This window comes from Semicossyphus pulcher, unplaced genomic scaffold (assembly GCF_022749685.1).
Source record: "Semicossyphus pulcher isolate SPU_LCO1_2020_fin unplaced genomic scaffold, fSemPul1.0.p SCAF_9, whole genome shotgun sequence".
Taxonomy (NCBI): Eukaryota; Metazoa; Chordata; class Actinopteri; order Labriformes; family Labridae; genus Semicossyphus; species Semicossyphus pulcher.
Genome location: NW_027211770.1, coordinates 12,023,354 through 12,043,741, shown reverse-complemented (window position 1 = coordinate 12,043,741; position 20,388 = coordinate 12,023,354). Strand labels below are relative to the sequence as shown.

At 44.1% G+C, this 20,388-nt stretch overlaps 1 protein-coding gene across 1 annotated transcript in view; it reads left to right on the top strand.

The window, feature by feature from the left end:
• The window catches only part of triob (trio Rho guanine nucleotide exchange factor b), an 89,086-nt gene extending 73,871 nt beyond the window's left edge, over positions 1 to 15,215 (top strand). Inside the window, exons 37-60 of the mRNA XM_069656934.1 lie at positions 1,037 to 1,323; positions 1,404 to 1,574; positions 2,588 to 2,683; positions 4,128 to 4,276; positions 4,421 to 4,487; positions 4,573 to 4,676; positions 4,826 to 4,895; positions 5,040 to 5,129; positions 5,222 to 5,314; positions 5,400 to 5,450; positions 5,570 to 5,647; positions 5,957 to 6,148; positions 6,296 to 6,473; positions 6,559 to 7,475; positions 8,376 to 8,626; positions 8,717 to 8,846; positions 8,939 to 8,966; positions 9,074 to 9,236; positions 9,530 to 9,651; positions 9,773 to 9,851; positions 11,633 to 11,833; positions 11,938 to 12,076; positions 12,231 to 12,417; positions 12,535 to 15,215. Coding sequence (XP_069513035.1) covers positions 1,037 to 1,323; positions 1,404 to 1,574; positions 2,588 to 2,683; positions 4,128 to 4,276; positions 4,421 to 4,487; positions 4,573 to 4,676; positions 4,826 to 4,895; positions 5,040 to 5,129; positions 5,222 to 5,314; positions 5,400 to 5,450; positions 5,570 to 5,647; positions 5,957 to 6,148; positions 6,296 to 6,473; positions 6,559 to 7,475; positions 8,376 to 8,626; positions 8,717 to 8,846; positions 8,939 to 8,966; positions 9,074 to 9,236; positions 9,530 to 9,651; positions 9,773 to 9,851; positions 11,633 to 11,833; positions 11,938 to 12,076; positions 12,231 to 12,417; positions 12,535 to 12,938 — 4,247 coding nt within the window. The 3' untranslated portion in view covers positions 12,939 to 15,215. The remainder of the gene's footprint in view (positions 1 to 1,036; positions 1,324 to 1,403; positions 1,575 to 2,587; positions 2,684 to 4,127; positions 4,277 to 4,420; positions 4,488 to 4,572; positions 4,677 to 4,825; positions 4,896 to 5,039; positions 5,130 to 5,221; positions 5,315 to 5,399; positions 5,451 to 5,569; positions 5,648 to 5,956; positions 6,149 to 6,295; positions 6,474 to 6,558; positions 7,476 to 8,375; positions 8,627 to 8,716; positions 8,847 to 8,938; positions 8,967 to 9,073; positions 9,237 to 9,529; positions 9,652 to 9,772; positions 9,852 to 11,632; positions 11,834 to 11,937; positions 12,077 to 12,230; positions 12,418 to 12,534) is intronic.
• The last annotated feature ends 5,173 nt before the right edge of the window (positions 15,216 to 20,388 follow it).

Below are 20,388 nucleotides of genomic sequence, written 5' to 3'. Positions count from 1 at the left end.
GTATCAGGAACAACATCAGCAGTCATCTCCATGGCTGGGCCTGTCTGCTTTTAAACTGCAGTGTACCAAGGACAGGCTGAACAACACGTTTTCAGATTGACAGGTTTGAGACGTCACAAACCTAAAGAGCCAATCCCGTTAATGGACGGGGTGATGCTATGGCAACCACTTCCTCTTCTTCACGTCATCAAAATTTTTGCAAACTTATTACTGAACTACTGAACTAGATTTCACGCTAGCTACGTTTCAACAAGTCGCCACTAAACGATGGCAGAGACGTGTTTTGTTTTCAGCTGTAATTTTACGAAAGGAGAAACATAGTACATAGTGGGCGGGGACTATGCAGGTTCTTGAATTGCCTTCATTTGACAGGACAGCTGAAGATAGACAGAAAATGTTGGGAATAGAGAGTGGGGGATGACATGCACCAAATGATCGGCAGATCGGGAGTCGATCCTGTGATCAGTGCGACGAGGACTATGGCCTCTGTACATGGGTCGCCCGCTCTACCAACTGAGCTAAACCAGCACCCCAAGAATTTATTATTTCAACAGGAGCAAAAACATAACTGGAGCTGGTCTTTAAAGAAGACTGATGAGAGAACGTCAATAGAGGAAAGAGTTTGTTAAAAATAGAGAGAAGAGCTGGAGTGAATGAGACAGACAGGTGAAGGTATCTTTGAAGTGATCAGACAAAGCCTCAAGCATCCCTTCATCCTGCATTATTTTTTCATGCCTCCGTTAATAGACGAAGAAGAGCTTTCCTCCTACAGGTTCCCAAAGGAGCCGCCATCACTGCGAGGAGGAGGCCAGCCTGCCTACTGCATATAACACATGCAAACAATAAACAAAGAAAGAAATGCAAACACATTTTTATCATATACTGTACTGTGTCTATCCTTAATATTGTATCCCTATTGAGTATGCGGCCTCACGTCATCCTTCGTGTAATTTAAGTCACTAATAAAAAGAACAAAATCAATTGTTGCGTTACAATCATGAATGACCTTCTCTTTTCCTCTCTCCTTCTCTCTTAGACACCTTGTCTGTATCCAGTAACGACGCCCTACAGCCAGGCTCCAGCCAAACCCTGGGGCCCCACAGCTCACCGGGCCCCAAGCGTCCCGGGAACACCCTAAGGAAGTGGCTGACCAGCCCCGTACGGCGGCTCAGCTCCGGCAAAGCCGACGGCCACGTCAAGAAGCTCGCCCACAAGCACAAGAAGAACCGCGACGGCACGAGGAAGAACATGGACACGATCCCCGGCTCGCAGAAGGACTCTGACGACAGCGCTGCCACGCCGCAGGACGAGACGCTGGAGGAGGTAAGAGCAGATATATCCCTGGCTCTATGAAAACGTTGAAAGGCATAGTTTGGTTCTGAGTTCTTTCTTTCTTTCTCCAGCGTATGCGTAACGAGGGGCTGAGCAGTGGTACCCTTTCCAAGTCTTCCTCATCAGGCATGCAGAGCTGCGGCGAGGAGGAAGGAGAGGAGGGAGCCGACGCTGTCCCTCTGCCTCCTCCTATGGCCATCCAGCAGCACAGCCTGCTGCAGCCTGACTCCCAGGATGACAAGGTGGGTCACACAGGGCGATCATACATCCCTGTACATGGTCACAGACAGTGATATGCAGACCCACAATCCAAAGCATAACCACAACAAAAAGGACTTCATATGAAAGGGTTGAACATGCTTTGGTTTTATAATGTAGATATTAATTGCATCTATGTTATCTTAAATTACACAATACCGTAACATAGATGCTGGCACAAACACTATATATTGCTCCTCAGAGGAAAATGTCTGCTAAAGCTGTTTATAGCAATTAAAAGACAACAAAACTTTTACTTTGGCACTAATAACTTCTCTTTTTCTCTTATTTTCTTGATGGTTGCATGCTCCTACCTTCAGCATTATGTTGATTTCTGTTCTGCTTCTCTTCTTTCCCAGTTTCCCTATCTCTCCATGTAAAACCACTTCATCATCTCCTCTTTGGATCCGTCTTTATTTCACTTTTTTCTTGCTTTTTTTTTTTTGTCTTCTGTCTTTAACCGACTAACTGTCATTCCCTCGGAGTGTAATTGTGCAACTGTTGCTGAAGCAAATACTCCATTCACGTGCAGGTATTTGTAGGACTAAATGGTGAATTTCCATTGAGTCTGGTTTTGAGCAGGGGAAACCTCCTCTGTTGCAGAAGCAAGCTTTGTCTCCAATGGAGTATTAAGCAACACAGTTTGCTGTATATAAGTTGTTTGACCAATCAGGATGCTCGTGCTTGAAGAGCAGTCTGATCCCAGAGCTTGCCCTTGATCTAAACCCTCCTCATAACCCCTGTTTCCCCGACACCAGCCTGTGATTGGCTCCAACTTGGCCCCTAATTAACCCTTTTATCAGGGAGATCACACCCACCAAGTCCTTATTTGGGCATGTGGAATATCGAGGTGCAAACTCAACAATGGTGAGCCCGATCACATACACAGTAGTAGCTACTGAGAAAGTATGACTCCTGTATGCAGCCAGCACTGCAAGTTTTACATCTGTCATGTTTTAAACCTCAACTTTTAACCGTCGTCATTTTTTTTTTGCAGTCTGCATCTCGTCTGTCCGCTCGTCCCAACAGCTCAGAGACACCCAGTGCTGCTGAACTGGTCAGTGCCATCGAAGAGCTGGTGAAGAGCAAAATGGTGAGAAAGTACACTAAACAGGCACACACACAAACACACACTTTTTCTGGTGTTGTTGACAGTGAATGATATCATGGCCTACTATTCATCTGTCCGGACTGTGACTCACTCGGCCAGCTGTCCACTCTTCCAACAAATGGGCATTGCAATTTCCCTGACACACACACATGCCCACTGGCCCACATACAGTACAGTAGAGTACAGTACAGACACATAGTACAGAAACGATTACACAGATTCCTCCCGCATTATATCATTTTGATCTTAAATAAAATACTGCAGATTAAGATGTGGCCCCCTGGTGGGCCTTGAAGGTACTGCATGTGGACCAAGAGAGGTAATTTACAATAAATAAAAGTTCAGTGACTAGTGGCACTTGTTTTGTTTTTACAAATTGTTATGTTTATGGATTATTCTTTGCACTGCATTGCCGTAGGCCCACTTTCTTCAACAAAGAAGTACCGTATTGGCCAGATTTAAGACGACTGTGATTATAAGAAGACCCCCCCTTTTCAAGACCAAATCTTGTTGTAATAAAGAAAACAATTTTATTTTAAAATAATGATAACACAAACACACTGAAGAAAACAAGTTAGGTTGTTGTTGTTTTTTACAGCTTTTAAATAAAATCACATTTTTAATTTCTTTTAATATCTTTCATTTGGCCTACCCTCTCTGGCAGACCAACCACTGCTGGCTGATCGATAACGCGTCACTAACTGGGCGCCGCTTGTAATTTTTTTCACAAAAGTCGCCCCAGACACCCAGTCGGGCATAGATAGTGATAGTGATAGAGATTATCACTTTAAATTGTCAGCTTTAAATTAAATTAAATGTGTAAATGAAGCATTTAATTTACATAAATACCATAAAATAACCAGTAGTGTGTTAGTTATTAGGCCATCCATCTCATAAACGTGTATGTTTAGCTCTTTGGCGATCGTTCCATTTTTCCGTAACTTGTCAGTCTCTTGGAAGCAGTCGCTTTGAGGACCACAGAAAAAATTTCTCTGACTGTTATATGTAAGACAGTCTTTTTGCCATCCCATAACTCTGCTGCATTGATAACCATTATCTTAAAATTGGCATCATTGCTCCACCTCAGTGTTACTTTGCCTACTTTAAAGCCACTTCGTTCCGGTTGATCACCATGTCTCTCCGTCTTTCTCTGATTTCCCTGGCACTGTGGTTGTGAGTGACAGCTGACCTCAGTCATGAGGGGTATGCTCTCTTTACAGATAAGTGGGCATTTGAAAGTCTAGACCCTGAATATAAAACAATCCCACTTTTTCTGATGTACTTTAAGAAAAAATCATTTTTTAGATTCCAAAGTGGGACTCGGCTTTCTTAACTTTTGGTGAATGGCTGCTCTATACATATATTAATATGAATTCTTTCTCTCTACCTCTTTGTTCTCCTCTCTCCTCCTCTCCTCTTTCTTCAGTCGCTGGAGGATCGTCCCAGTTCCCTCTCGGTGGAGCAGGGCGACAGCAGCTCTCCCTCCCTCAACCCCTCCGACAACTCCCTCCTCTCCTCCTCCTCACCCATCGATGAGGTGGAGGAGCGCAAGTCGGGCTTCCTCAAGAGGAGACAGTGAGTTATAAGCCCCCGTGTTAGTGTTTTTGATAAACAAAAGCTGCCGGAGTTCAATCACGTCGACCAACATTTGTGTGCTTATATGGAGCATCCACAGCTAAGTGCATCATGTTTGACAATCTTCTGTTTTGTGTCTCTCAGTTATGTGCTTCTGGAGCTGGTGGAGACTGAGAGGGACTATGTGAGAGATCTGGGATCGGTGGTGGAGGTAAGAATATCGTAGCTTTTAGAGATCCTTTTTTGGTCAGTGTTTGATGTCTATTTTACAAATGCGTCGACTTTCCTCCCCTCAGGGCTACATGAGCAGGATGAAAGAGGAAGGGGTTCCAGATGACATGAGAGGAAAGGACAAGATCGTGTTTGGAAACATCCATCAGATCTACGACTGGCACAAAGAGTACGCTTGCAGCTCTTCTCACTTAACAATCCCCCAAATTCCAGTACAAATATTTGGTTGTATTATCTGCCCTAGTGTGAAGGCAAACAGTCAGTACAGTGTTTGTCTGCAGGTATAATCATGTGCTTTCTCTCTTGATTTGTGCACAGTTTCTTCCTGGCAGAGCTCGAGAAGTGTTTGGAGGATCCTGACAGGCTGGCTTCTTTATTCGTCAAACAGGTGAGAAACAAGTCACATTTTCTGCTCAAGCAAATACATTTATGAACTTTTAAAAAGAGTCTATCTATGTAACATTTCCTGAGCCGTCACGTATTTCTCACTTCTTCTTGCCTCCTATGCTTTCTGGCTTCGTTCCCACTGCAGGAGCGGAGGCTTCATATGTACATCGTGTACTGCCAGAACAAACCGAAATCCGAGCACATTGTGTCAGAGTACATTGACACTTACTTTGAAGTAAGAGAGACTATTTAACACCTACCCAAGCCTACAGATTGCTGTCTATGTAGCACCAATCAGATGTTCATCATCTTTTTATCCTTCATCAGGACCTGAAGCAGCGATTGGGCCACAGACTGCAGATCACCGACCTGCTCATCAAACCTGTTCAACGTATAATGAAGTACCAGTTATTACTGAAGGTAAATCCACTGTAATGTTTTGAACTTTGCACACTGAATTCTGGCTAAGGAGAAGAACTCAACATTTCTCTTCACTCTTTGACAGGATCTTTACAAGATTTCCAAGAAGGCTGGAGCGGATACGACAGAGCTGGAGGTAATGAGATGCCGACTTTTCAGCTGAAACTTACTTAAAGTTATGATGCACAACGTTTACGCCAACTGGGCTGCAAGCAACTGTCTCTAAGTTTGTTCTGTTCTCATGCTCCACTGCAGAAAGCTGTAGAGGTGATGTGTGTGGTCCCCAAGCGCTGCAACGACATGATGAATGTCGGACGCCTTCAAGGCTTCGAAGTAAGACTGCTGTTTATCTTTGTCGACGTTTGTGCATGTTTATGTCTGTTTGTGTGTGTGCATTTGGACAACTAAACTAAATTAGTAAGGCAATAATGCAGAAATGAGTTTGTCATTCCAGTGAGCTGCCACTAGGTGTCAGCGTGCACCCATTTTTCGCAGTATATACTCTTTAGGTAGTGGCATAAGACATTGCTTTTGTTGTTCGTTTTACCTCTTGCCTATTCCAAATGTAGGTCAACAAAACATGGGTGCTTTCCATCTCCTTTATCTGACTTATTTTCCCTCTGCTGTCGCTTTTTTCTTCAGGGTAAAATCGTGGCGCAGGGCAGACTGCTCCTCCAAGACACCTTCATGGTGTCCGACCAGGACGGAGGACTTCTCTCCAGGATGAAGGAGAGGAGAGTGTTCCTGTTTGAGCAGATCGTCATCTTCAGCGAGCCTATAGACAAAAAGAAGGGCTTCTCTACTCCTGGCTACCTCTTCAAGAACAGCATCAAGGTGTGTGCTTGTTAGGGGTTGTTACCTGTACATTGAACTGTAGTTTCTAAATAGAGAAGCCAATGTCAAACTACTTTCACAAATGATAACTCTTTCCTCTCTATTCCTTCTTCTGTCTTCCTACTTTCCCGTCTCTCATCACTTCAGGTGAGTTGGTTGGGATTAGAAGAAAATGCAGAAGACCCCTGCAAGTTCACGCTCACCTCCAGATCATCCAGTGGCAACCTGGAGAGGTACACCCTCCATTCGACGAGCCCAGGCGTCAGTCAAGTCTGGGTCCACCAGGTCAGCCAGATACTTGAGAACCAGCGCAATTTCCTCAACGGTAAGAGAACGATCTGCACAATTTTATCCACTTGAATAATATCTATTTCATTGAGTCTAATCTTGCACAACATCCTCCCCCACAGCTCTGACATCCCCCATAGAGTACCAGAGGAACCATGTGGGCGGTGGAGGTCCCGGTGGTCCACCCAGCAGTAGCAGCGGCAGCACCGGAGGCCTGCCAGGAGGCAGCAGCTCTAACAGTACCTCCAACATGGGAGGGGGAGGTGGCGGCGGTGGCTCTGGAGGATCAGGAGGCGGCTCCTCCTCTCTGTGCGGCCCTCGCTCCCGACCCTCCCGCATCCCCCAGCCATCCTCACGCCTCCCCCAGCCCGTCCACCACCACCACCCGCCGGGCCACGAGGGGCCCGACAGGTCAGCAGGTATGTGGTCACCCTGCCACCCTCAGTCCCTCCACCCCTCTAACCCCTTCTCAGACAGCACTACAAACGGAGAGGTGTTGGCTTCAGAGGTGCCTAAGATGAGGAGGCTGGATAGTCCTCATGGGAGTAACAGTAACAACAGTAACAGGCCTTCAGACAGCTTGGATGGTGGTGTCAGACCGGCTCTGGGGGGCTATGAAGAAAACCAGAAACATCAAACAGCTGGGATACCACAGATGGCCGTGGCTCCTCTGAATTTGCCCCTCAAAAACCCCCGAGTTGGGACAGTGTCTCCTATGATTTCCCCTCAGTCCCCAGGAGGAGGAGGAGGAGGAGGAGGAGGAGGAAAGGAGGCATTTATCCCTTCCAGCCCTGCTCATAAAGGCAACTCTTTCTGGGCGATGGTGCCTCCTATACCTCCCTCTCCCGCCAGCCGGCCTGGCTCCTTCTCCTACCCCAGTGACACCACCAGCGGCGGCGGTGGCGGGGACTCTTTGGGCAGAGGAAGCCACGGGACGCCCTCCCATCACCGCCACTCCACCCACAGTAAGGACATAGACCGCATGAGCACCTGCTCCTCCACCAGCGAGCAGTCCATACAGTCCACCCAGAGCAACGGGGTAAGATGCCAAGCCGAGGCCCGCGCTTCATCGAGGCCTACTCACTAGTCACTAACCCCGCCCTCGCTGACGGGCTTGTCGGCCTGTCAGTCACCCTGCCGCTGCCTCTGAGAATGGCTTGTACATGCAACGACTACCACACTGGAGATTAACGGCTTTCTGAGTGCACTAACTTCACGGACAGTGTGTGTGAGAGGGAAAGTTCTGTCTCTCCAGGAATGTACTAACAGTGTGGATCTGAGTCATAGACGACTGCTTTCTTAGCCACTCTCTCTTTGAGCTTCAGTATGTGTTTGCTTCTCAACTACAGCTAATAGACACTAACAGTTATCCAATGATCTAAAAAACTTTGAACGTTTCCATTCACACTTCCAACAGAGTTTCTCTTGCAATGATCTCTGAGCAAACTTTGTCACGGATGAGGAACTCATCATTGTTAGTCCTGAGAATACATACAGGGTTGTTTACTTCACTGTCTTGCTCTCTCTATCTTCAAACAACATCAACATCAAGTGTCTTATACATTTCTTCTTAGAAACAGTTTCAACTTCACTCTGTTCTTGGAAACACAGAGTTCCTCATTTTAGCGTCTCGTGCCTGAAAGTCATAACTTCTGCTTCACAACGTCTCAGAACGTCTCATCAGTGTAGAAATAAACGATTGCTTCAACCACACTTCTGCAAGATGAATTCATATTTCCTTTGCTGCATGCATCAAGCATACTAGCAGGGTCATCTGTGTTAATATACCGTCAATCAAGCTGTGCATTTGATTGATGTGAAGCTACTCGTCTCTACTTCCCTGTTCCAGGAATTAATATGCATGTGTGTATTTGACTTTCTGTGTGCCAATATGTTGGTTTGCGTGCCTGTTAAGTTTTACCATCTTCTTCCCCGACAGAGTGAAAGCAGTAGCAGCAGCAGTGTGTCCACCATGTTGGTGACCCAGGACTACGTGGCAGTGAAGGAGGATGAGATCAGTGTGGCGCAGGGTGAGGTGGTCCAAATGCTGGCCAGCAACCAGCAGAACATGTTCCTGGTGTACCGAGCGGCCAACGAGCACTGTCCCGCCGCCGAGGGCTGGATCCCTGGCTACGTATTAGGACACACCTCATCCTCCATCACACCCGAACTCCCTGAAGGAACCATAAAGTAAGAACAGGAGGGCTCGAGCAAAAAATAATTCATCATGATTGTGTGAAATGGAATGCAAACTGCAATGTCTCGCTTGTTTTGCTGTAGAAAATCATTATCATGGCACACAGCGCTCCGTATCCGCCGAAAGTCTGAGAAAAGAGACAAGGAGGGGAGGAAGATGGAGAACGGTTACAGGAAGTCTCAGGACGGCCTGGCTAACAAAGTCTCTGTCAAGGTAGAGCTCGTGAAGATAACTAATAAAAACATAAAGATGAATTCTCCCCTTGTCCTCTCTTTACATATTAATTTGTGTAATTTTCATTACAGCTTCTAAATCCCAACTTCATCCATGAAGGTATGTACATAACCTAAAAACTCAAATTCCCCGTCATGTTGCTGGAAGCTACTTTGAACCTTGTTAACTTTCTCTCATCATGTTTGACCTGTGTTCCTTCTCTCCAGCTCCACCAGAGTTCCTCATCCCTCTCAGCGATGTAGCATGTGAGAGCGGCGACAGCGTCACCCTGAGGTGTAAATTGTGTGGTCGACCCCGGGCCACCGTCACCTGGCGGGGACCCGACAACAACGCTCTGAGCAACAACGGACACTACAGCATCACTTACAGGTAACGGCACACAACTCCACTTAATCTGACTCGATTTAAATTGAACTATTGTAGGATGGATTCAACTTTACATTTGCTTATCTGGTAACAGTGCAAAAGTATCCAAACATTGTTAAAATTTAAAGACATAACAAAGATTAGGGGGAGCCCAAGTGGCATCAATGTCTGTGTGATAGGAATGCATTGGATAAATGAAATGCTGCTGCACGTTTGACATCAACTGGAGAAAACCTCAGGATAGCATGGTGCAGGTTTTTGATGCTCTATGTCTGCGTCCTTCTCTGCGTTTGCAGCGAGACCGAAGAAGCTGTTCTTCGTATCCTGGGAGTGTCTGTAGAGGACAGCGGTCTGTACACATGTGTCGCCACAAACATAGTCGGCTCTGTTACCTCCTCCGCCAGCCTCAGAGTCTCAGGTAAGAGTTTTGGTCATGGTTTAAACCCTTTAACTATTTATGTGCCAGTGTGTTAAAGCTTAATCATTGGGTACATACATAGGTGTACATAATAGTGGTATGTACCATTATGTGTTTTCAGGAACCCCTGATGACGGCAGTGAAGTCCTCTGGAAAAACAGCTTTGAGTCCCACTACACAGAGATCACCGAGCTAGGAAGGTAAGAACGTACCACGTGTCGTCTAGGGTTTTTTGACCACATCAAGCTATTATATTTTTTCAATTAAACACATGATACTTCTGCCCTAACGATAAGGATAAGCGCTCAGGGAAGAAACCCTCATCCCAATACTTATAATTAATCTACCACATGACACTTAGTGGTCACCGCAACCTGAGCAGCAATGCCAACTTCAAGGCTCCGCCATGCGAGCTCCAGGTACTGACAACGCTGATACTACAATGATGTTTAAGAATCAACAGAGAGAGAAGGGCAGAGAGAAGAGTCTGTAGAGAGAGGTGTGGTAGAAAGAAGATGGGGAGGCAGAGCCAAGGTGAGGAGCCCTGTCCGGAGCTCGGACTCAGCCCCGCCCAGATAGGGCTGTATGCTCTACCTTCCCCTACTCCGCCATTTTCATGAGGGAAGAGAGGATAGAAGAGAGAGAAAGGTAGATGGGGGATTAAGGCTCGCGTCGCGGGTAACCCCAACCCTTAACCGACACCAGATACAATACCACACGGCTTTTAACGGCCCCCACAAACCGAGTGTTATTTCAGGCATGCCACAACGTCAAGCTCTATATCAGCTCAATTGTCAATCAGCTGATGGCTCAGCTGACTTCCCCTTTTCTTTCTATTTGAAAATTACATTCAGAGAAATCTATTTAAACAGCTCTAGCCCAGCTTCCTTTGCTGCTTCCTGTGCTGGCTGATTTGCAACCCACCTCCACCCCAGCCCCCCCTATCATGCAGTGTCCAAAATTAATCATTGTCATTCATGCTGTTCTGTCTGAGGGGTCTTTGCCGCTGCGCTCCCTGCTATAGCCGTTCATGATGGCTCATAAAGGGCAGGAAGGTGTGCTCTTCCTGCCTCAGGCTTTCCACGTAAGCGCGTGGAAGAGCAGGGGGTCCCAGAACAGAACCATACCGCCAAATATAACTTGTACAAAGTAAATAAAGATTATTTTGACAAAATGGTCCTGACTGAACTCAAACTTGTAGTTAGATGAGCAGCGAGAGCCAGCTCATCAACAGGGTTATCAGGTGGGCACCTCCCTTCACCGGTGTTTCATCAAGTTAGGCCCACAACATCTCGGTGAGGCTCCACAGTTAGCTCTGGCGTGCCAGTCTCGTTCTAACTGCTTCGTCTGACGTCTCCTTTAATGCCTATTGCAGACTCTGTCCACGCACTCCCAGCTCTCCCAGTAGAGATCATGCTATGAACCCTCTACATCCCACTTCTACCGGACAAACCCTAACCTGTTCAGCTTCTGCTGCCAAATCTGCATATCTGAGCTTTTTCCTTTTATATGCTCCCTCCACTGAGTCCTCCCAGGGCACCGTCAGCTCTATAAGATAAACTCTCCTCTGACTTGCAGACACTATGTCAGGGCTCAGGTTAGAGCAAACTGTCTCCTGTGGAATAACAAGTTTTCCTCCCAAGTCTACCTGCATCGCCCAATCTTTAGCACCCTTTAGCTGGCCTGACTCTTGCTTGCTTAAACACCTACCTCCTAATGCAATAGTTTGGTAGGTGTTAAGTAGAACAAAGGTGTTTGGATGATGAGTAATTTTCTGACTAACTGACTAATATAGCTGGTTTCTTATGACACACTGTTGAATGACAGTTTAACTGCCTGTATCATCCCCAACTTACTTTGATGGTTAAAGCAGGTCCATTTTATTTAGATACATAGGGATAGAGATAAAGAATTATTGTCACAATTCAAATATATATCATTAAATCACTATATCCTTATTTTCCTAATTCCTGCGTCCCAGGGGCCGGTTTTCAGTGACCAAGCGGTGTGACCAGAGAGGGAGTAAACGGACAGTTGCAGCAAAACACGTCAACAAGAAGCTGCTGCGTCGAGAACAGGTGCTGCAGGAGATCCGACTCCTACAGACGCTGGATCATCCCAACCTGGTCAGACTGCTGGACACGTATGAGACGGCCAACAGCTACGTGATCGTGCTGGAGATGTAAGTATAGTAGTGTTTCCAAAGCTGTTGGGACTCCTCATTAAGAAAAAATGTTTGATTTTTAAGTCCCTTTTGACAAATTAAATGTGTGTTTCTGCTTTCAGGGCAGACCAGGGACGTTTCCTGGACTACATCGTGAGCTGGGGAAACCTGACAGAAGAGAAGGTGGCACTGTACCTGCGGGATATTCTGGAGGCACTCCACTTCCTGCACAGCTGGAGGATAGCACACCTCGACCTCAAAGTAAACACAGGATCTTACTTCAGTGGGAAACTAAAGAACTACATCTTTAGTACAGTATTACAAGAGTCTAATAACCTTTCAAAATAAAAGACAGAATCTCAGTTTTTCCCCATTTGGTGTGCCGGAGTTAAGAAAGACATTTTTTTCCCCACAGCCTGAGAACATCGTGGTGGAGCATGCGTCTTCCCAGCCGGTGATCAAGCTGACAGACTTTGGCGACGCCGTTCAGCTGAACCCTCCTTCCTCCTACGTCCATCCTCTCCTGGGGAGCCCCGAGTTCTCTGCTCCTGAGCTGGTCCTGGGTCAGCCTGTCTCTCTGACGTCTGACCTCTGGAGCTTAGGTCTGTAACTGAGCTTGAGTAGTGTGGAATATTCAGCAGTGCATAGTTGTGCATTTTATTTCTAACCCCAGATAATTGACTGATGCTATATTTGTTTGTTGGCTGGATGATCTACAGGTGTGGTGACCTACGTTATACTGAGCGGCGCCTCTCCCTTCCTGGATGAGAGTTTGGAGGAGACGTGTCTGAACATCTGTCGCCTGGACTTCAGCTTCCCCGAGGATTACTTCCAAGGCGTGACCCCAGCTGCCAGGGACTTCGTCTGCCTGCTGCTTCAGGGTGAGCCAGAGCGACGGCCCTCTGCAGCTTTCTGCCTGCAGGAGCCCTGGCTCCAGCCTCGAGGCGTGATAAACAGAGACACCTTAAATCACACACAGCCTCCATCTCCAAGTCATCACATCGCACATCTGGACACCTCCAGACTCATTTCTTTCATCGAGAGACGGAAACACCAGAACGATGTTCGGCCCATTGGCACCATAAAGGCCTTCCTTCACAGCCGCCTGCTCAACCACATGTAAGAAACATTTAGGAGGAACTCCTGCCTGTCCGAGCTGTGTTAAAACCTTCCTGGGAGGAGCACCAGCAACATTTCCACGAAGATCTCCTTCTCCCTCACTTAGCCACAAAAGTCCTGCTGCTGCTGACTGACCGACCTCTGCTGATAAACCCTTTTGACTCTCCCCCACCTTCCCTCGACCCCCCCCCTCCCCGGCATATCGTCATTATGCCTGCACAACAAATGAACTGCTGGAATCTGTTTGAGATTTCAAACCTTGACTTCGCAGGGAGAAAAGCGAGCTTTCTCGACGAGCCAGCGTGAGCGAGTCTCGCGTCTCGCGCTGCGGACAGTGTTAAACAGAGAAAATAGAATACTGTAATATAAGAGAACTTCAGGCTGCTTTCGGTTGAACACAAGAAAATGTTTTTTTGTAACGAGAGATTACTTTTTGTAAATGAAACCATGTACAGCGAGGAAACAGAGAACTGTCTTTATTCATACCTTTTGAGGACAAAGGTAGTTAGGTAGGTAGAAAGAAAACAAAAGAACTGACGTGTGTGAACAAAGCGGCGCCCATCAGCAGGGTCCACTTCTTCTGGAACAAGACGAAGACCAAAACCACGTTTTCCGGAAACACATTACATTCAGTGCAATAGTTTGCGTATCTTTATGCCCCCGTTCAGTTTGAAAGGAGAAATTAATTTACGTTTGTGACACTAAATCAACTTGAACAGCTGTCGGCAAAAGCTTCTCAGATTTCTATCTGCATCCGCCTTATTTGTAAATAACGTACTCCTGCCTTTCATTCTCACTTTGAAGAATTGGTTTCAAATGAACAAAAGTTTTGTCATTCAAGAGTATTAGTGAGTCCACGCAGTCGCTCCCTGCGGACCCTCAGCAGCTGGATCTCACTATGAACAAACCGCTACTAGAAATGCACTCGTATTTTGCATCAACCCCCATGTGCAATGTTGCAGCTTTAACATTTATGCAACTATTTATGAAGACTTGTGTTGTAGCCGTATTCTTAAAAAGGCATGTACGTACCTGGTACTGCGATAGATGTCTGTATTGTGTTAACTCTTATGTATTAAGTTCAGTATTAATATCTGCAAACCCCCAGACAAGAGGAGGGAATAATGTATAAAAATGTGTATCTATAAAATATAGGCACTTATGCTTTCATTATGTCATGTTTTTATTTTCTGTAACAATACCAAAGTTGACTTTGCTTTCTTTTCCTGCTTAAATGTGTTTTGTTTTTTTCTCATGTTAAGTTATAACAGACCGCACTGAACCCAGACATACCAGTGTTTACAAAGGTTCAGTCTGGCTTTATTTATTCTTATTGTAATAAGAAATTGTTTGGTGGTTTATTGCTGAAAAAAAAAACTAATATTTCACTTGTCTTTTTTTTCAAGCTGTGCACAAAAGTGGTTTGCTGTGTGAGTTTGTTTGGCTTTTGTAGGTAGATACTGGTGTATGTGGTTAGATTTCTTTTAGCATCTCAGTTTGACGTCATAAAGACAGACTTGACCTGAGATATAGGTTCTCAAAAGTGTCTCATTGTCACCTATTCACCTTTAAATGATTGGAGAATTAAAGGAGACACCCAAGTCTTTTACCACCAACGTTTCAAATAGTTCCCCTTAAAAAATATCACTCTGCATTAACAACAACAATTTAATTTGAAGTAGTCGATGTTTTAGGTGAAGAAGATGTTTCCTTTTTTTAAGTGCCAGTTGAATGCTTCAGTCTACACAGGTGGAGGAAACAAAAAACACGCTGTTTCTCATTTTATTTGCAGGTTTTAAAAGGTTAACGTCTAATACTCTGATTTAAGAAGTCGATAACATGTTGAGTTCAATTACTCGTGTTCGTCTGTATAGTCTAAGTTTCTCATTTTGTGTCATTTTAATTTATTGGTGTGGATCTGGGTTTTCCAAAATCATGCTTTTAATCACTTTATCACATTCTGTTTGGGAGTACTCACAGAAGAATAAGATCTAAGGAATAAAATGCTTTTGGGAAACCCGGCCTTCATGTGATGTAAAGATGTACAGAGAGGGTCGGGCGGTCTGCCCACACCCAGGATGTAAACCTCATAACTATGTCATATTTTAAATACACATAGAACAAGACTGCAGCAATGTCATTTTGAATGTCTTATTATGACTTATTTTTACTTTTGCATGTATATTTCTTTGTACAGAAGATTGTGTTTACATGTTACTAAGTGTTGTACATATTTTATTTTGTCCTCGGTTATTTTGCCATTAAACGTACAAGGAACCACCGTCTCTGAAACTTTGTGCACACACACGGTGAACGCACAAACAATCCTAACAACAAATGACACCCTTAGACTCTTGATTTGTATAGCCAGTCAGTCACAGGGCTGACACAGAGACACGCAACCTTTCACACTCACACCTACGGGCAATTTTAGAGTCACCAATGAACCTAACCAGCATGTCTTTGGACTGTGGGAAGAAGCCCTGGAGTACCCGGCGGGAAACCCACACATGCACGGGGATTCAAACTAGGAACCAGCTGTTAGGCAACATCTGTTCAAGATTGAATCTGTTATTTAAATGAGCCAATGTTCTTCTTCTGCAGCATAGCATGCTTTTAAAGAGGTGTGAAATCCATGTTCATGTTTTATAGCAACCAAAGTGGGAAATATTGCACAACACCACAGAGAAAATATCATTGAAATCTGTACACGCTATCTTTTCATCAGAATCTCACGTGAGAGCTGTCGGGTGTGAAGGTGTCGCATGTGTTTTTTCCTGTTTTTTTTTTCAGATTTGTCACAGTCCTCTGTTCATGTCTTCTGTAGGCTACATTTCTTTATTAATGTAGTACTTGTAAGGTCAGTTGTACAAAGTGAAGGCAGAGTTCAGATTGTATAGAAATTAGGGCTGTCAAAGTTAACGTGTTAATAACGTATACATATACATTCCCTTTAATGCCACTATTTATTTTGACGCGCGTTCAACCCACGCGCGTTCTATTATTTTGACCCTCTGCCCGCCCCGTAGATTGAGAAATTAGGAAGCGATGTAGCCGTAATGTTGTGGATAGCAAGCAGAAACAAACCTCCGTGAGAAGAAATGGATAAAGAAAAGGGTCTTTTAAATGGCAAGTTCAGCCTCAAAGCCCTGCTAGATGGTTTTCTGGACAAGACCAAAGTTATTTGTATTTACTGTCGATGAGAACGGAGTTATCACCGGAGTGCGTCGAGGCTGAAATACCACTTGCTGGTTAAGCACACAGCTGATGCAGAGAGCCCCAGGAAAATGTCGTTAAGTGATTAAACTTTCACTTGTATGATGTAATTTTTATCTCCTACTGCAGACTCAATGACTTATTACTTAGGAATATTACATTCAGGTCAATATACCCGTCTGTTGTTGCATGTTGGGCTTCAGTTTGCCATGTTATGGTTTCAGCATATTTTTTGAGCGTGCAGTACCTTTGAGGTTATTCTGTAGAATATTCTGGACAGTAATTGTCATTGTTTTGGAATGTTGCAATAATAATATGAACATTCATTTGCTAAAAAGGAAGTATATTTGTGTATTCCCATGTTGATAAGAGTATTAAAAACTTGAAAAATATGTCTTTAAGGTATGTGTACAACAGGTAAAAAATGTGCGATAAATTTGCGATTAATCCCGAGTTAACTATGGACAAAATTGCGATTAATCGCAATTAAATGTATCGATTGACAGCCCTAATTGAAATATGTAGATGTTTTCCAGAGAGAGATGCTCTCACCAGTATAACAGATATGAAACATGGTTGTTTGTGTTCTGGCTCTGTACATTTAGAGAAGTTGTTTTGTGATGGTGTTTGACTGGACCTTAGTGAAATGTTTGTTTCATATTTTCCCAACCTAGTGTATTTACAGTATGAGGAGCAGACAAAATATTGAAATATAATATAAAACAAACCTGCAACTACCCAACAGATAAATTAGCACTGATCAACAACAATAAAGAATTTGGGGGACTGCAGCACTAAATTGTATAAGGGCTACAATGGCCAGTTTTCTGGCCCTTAAACTATCAGACATGCGGGGTCAGGTGCTCCAATAGCACGGCCCTAACTATACATTCAGGGGGAGCAGACATGTATCCTCCTCCCTGTGAATGAAGCGCTCAAGAGCTCTCAAAATCCTACCCTCGCGATGATCTTTGTACAGTAAAGAAAAGGGACGCTGTCCAGTCTAGGTTCAAAAGCTGTCTCCACATGTACAAGTGCTTACACACAACACAGAGGCCTCAGCCAGACCATATGCTCGCTTTGTCAGTCATTTGCAATCTGAAATCACGTCTAGGAATCACCCACAGCTGCTATGAGAATTTCCTTATTAGAGTGGGAGTTAGAAACATGTAATCTCTTTGAGCTCCCTGTCCCTAACTTAAGGCTGTCTGAGTGTTGCCATGGTGAACCTGTGAGAGAGAGAGATGGATAGAGACAGACAGACAGAGCTACAAGAACAACAGACTTATGGCTGCCAATAAAATGGGAAACAGTGATATAATAATAATAATTGTAGCAGCTGGAGTCAGGCAGGTCCCCGGCAGCAGGCGGTCCTCAACAACGATCCACAGGAACCTACAAGACAAGAGAGCACAAAACTCAGTAAACTCAGAAGCACAGTTAGAAACATTCATTATTTGGACATGCATGCAGACAGAAAGAAAGAAGGATCATTATTTGTCTTCATTCTTAATTTGGACCCATGAGAAAGGTCACACTTAGTCTTCACATGTGGTTTAATGTTCTTGTTTTATGTTTTACATGATGAGTTTGAGATTTAGATCAATGAGGGGAAGTCCTGTTTACAAAAATGTCAGCAAGATGAGAAGATAAGAATAAGATGTGCACAGTAAGAATCAGGGAGTGTATTTACGTGGACGAAGATGTGTACCTGTGATAACCTATAAAACCAAAGCAGGGAGGGGGTGTTACTGATCTTATCTGTCCGCTGCAGATGCTCCTGCTTTGCACGAATTTGTACGCTGTTGTGCCTTTGCACACAGCGCCCAATTCCCCCACCTCCTTAATCTACTTCTAATGCCAGCAACTCATATGTGCATGCATCTAAAGAGCAAAGTAATGAGTGTCTTTTATGATTTGCTATAATAATAGTCATCCTTATGTTTGTGTTGATTCAGAAACCACAGATAATCTATGAAAAGTGTCTGAGTGTAGATGTTGATTCAATGAACCTTAATCTTTACCTTCTTCTGCAGCATCGACATGCTGCAAATATGTTTGCATGAAACCACAGAGGAGATATCTGTGGAATCTGTACTCGCTATCTTTTCATCAAAATCTCATGCAAGAGCTGTCAGGCGTGAAGGTGTTGAATGTTTGCATACATGCAAGGAGTTACATAGTTCATCACGCGCCTGAACATAGCAGCGTGACATTTCAATTATTGATTATGTAATGTCTTAATGAGTTATATTTCCTGGTATCCACATAATTTCCCCGTTTAGGACAGCTCGCCCACTGCCACTTCTGAGCATCCTCCCGTCAGCTTCACCCACTGATTTCTGAACTCACTCAAACAAAGAAAATCCCCCTCTGACTCCTCTTTCAAACAAGTGAAAGTTGTTAGAGATTATCAAACTATTTCTATTAGTAATGGTTTCTCGATATTCTTTGAAAAATACCTAGAAAGTCAATCTGACTGCAGGGAAAATGATTGAAGATGAAGATTGTGCCGACACAGACTGTGAGACAAATAAACCGTACGCCTACTGTACAACAATCTCTACAAGAGCACTAGATGGCACTAAAACCGTTATGTTGTATTTAGTGGTTTGTTGCTCACACGTGTACACCCATAATAATACCTGATATGTCACCACCAGGGTGCGTGCTTTATTAATGTAGCACTCGTTAGGTTAGTAGTGCGAAGTGGACACAGAGTGTCTCATATTGGGGACAAAACAACGAAAACAGCTTTCATTGTTAGATCGATGCAGACCTCCTTGGCACACCTTCTTTTGCAGGTGAAGCATACTACCCAAAACAATTAAAGGAATACATTTTGATAATGGCATTCCTGGTCTACCATTGCTGGATATCCCCTTTCTTCAATAAAAAATAAAATTATAAAACTATGCACTTTGTTTTGGACAAGCAATTTTTGTAATAGAAAATATTACCTGTATACAGGGGTGTTCAGTAACAAAGTAAATCTACTTGAGTATTGTACTTAAGTACATTATTCTGAGTATTTTGGGGAAACTTAGGCTACTTTTACTCCACTACATTTGAAAGACAAATATCTTTATGTTGTCTCCACTCAGGCACGTGCACAGATAGGACCCAAGGGGGGCTGAGCCCCTGCCTTTGTGCCCGCAGAGTTGAAAAGTGCCCCTTAATTTAGAAATTTTTTTTATTCAATAATTCTATCAAATATAAAGACAGAAATGTAAAACAATGTCCACGAAAAATATCAATTTAGGAAGTACTCCTCATCCCCCCTCCCCCTCCCAAATGATTTTGTCTCAATCAATCAATTACTTTTCAACATGTCTTGACTTGTCATGAAAAGCACACTCCAGCCCCACCCTAGTTTGCTTACAGTGAATGATATCACTCAGGTAGGCACTGTTTAAATTAAGTAGGTCCTAAGGGCTATAATAAAATATAAACAGTTCCCATGTTATCAACATAATGTGTGATTATGGATGGTGGCGGTGTGACAACATCATGGTGGGAGTTAGTGCATGTTGGTGGGGCAAGGGCCCTTTTTTTTTTTTTGGCCAAAAATGTCTGCACGGCCCTAACTCCTACATTTCTATGAATGTTCTCGTTACTCGCTTCGTTAGTCAGCTGATGAATTTTCTTTTCTAAAATCCTAAAGACAATTAACTGTGTTTGTGTAGTTCTGCGTGTGGTTTGATCTTAGTGGTGTTGCTGCACCTGTACCTCGCGTGTCTCCATGGCTGAAAGTAGAGCAAATGCAGAGCAAACGTCACTCAGATCAGCAAAGAGTAATATTTTTCCAGGAGTATCTACACTCTGACTCAAGTAATGAAGTTGTGAACTTTTTCCACCACTGCCTGTTTATACTGTACTCCAGTAGGCACATCGCCTTGTCTGTTTCAGAGCTTGAATATTAGCTGGAACCATCTCTAGGCCGCTCAACAGTTCCGGGTAAGTCCCTCCTTTCATCTCACAGTGGAGTTTCACAAGTGTTGACAATTTTCATTGAGTGGGAAGGAAAGTTATTCAAATGAAGTTAGGTTTCTAACTTTCTGCTTTTTTTTGCCACATTTTTTAATTTTCCGAGCCTGCAGTTCTTGGTAACTGAAGGGATTGCTATAATTATTTATCAAGAAAAAGCTTACTCAATCTAACACCTTTTGGAGTTCCATTATTAGAGCCACATTTTAGTCACTTCTGAAGTCCTCTGGTACATTATCCTGGTATATCAA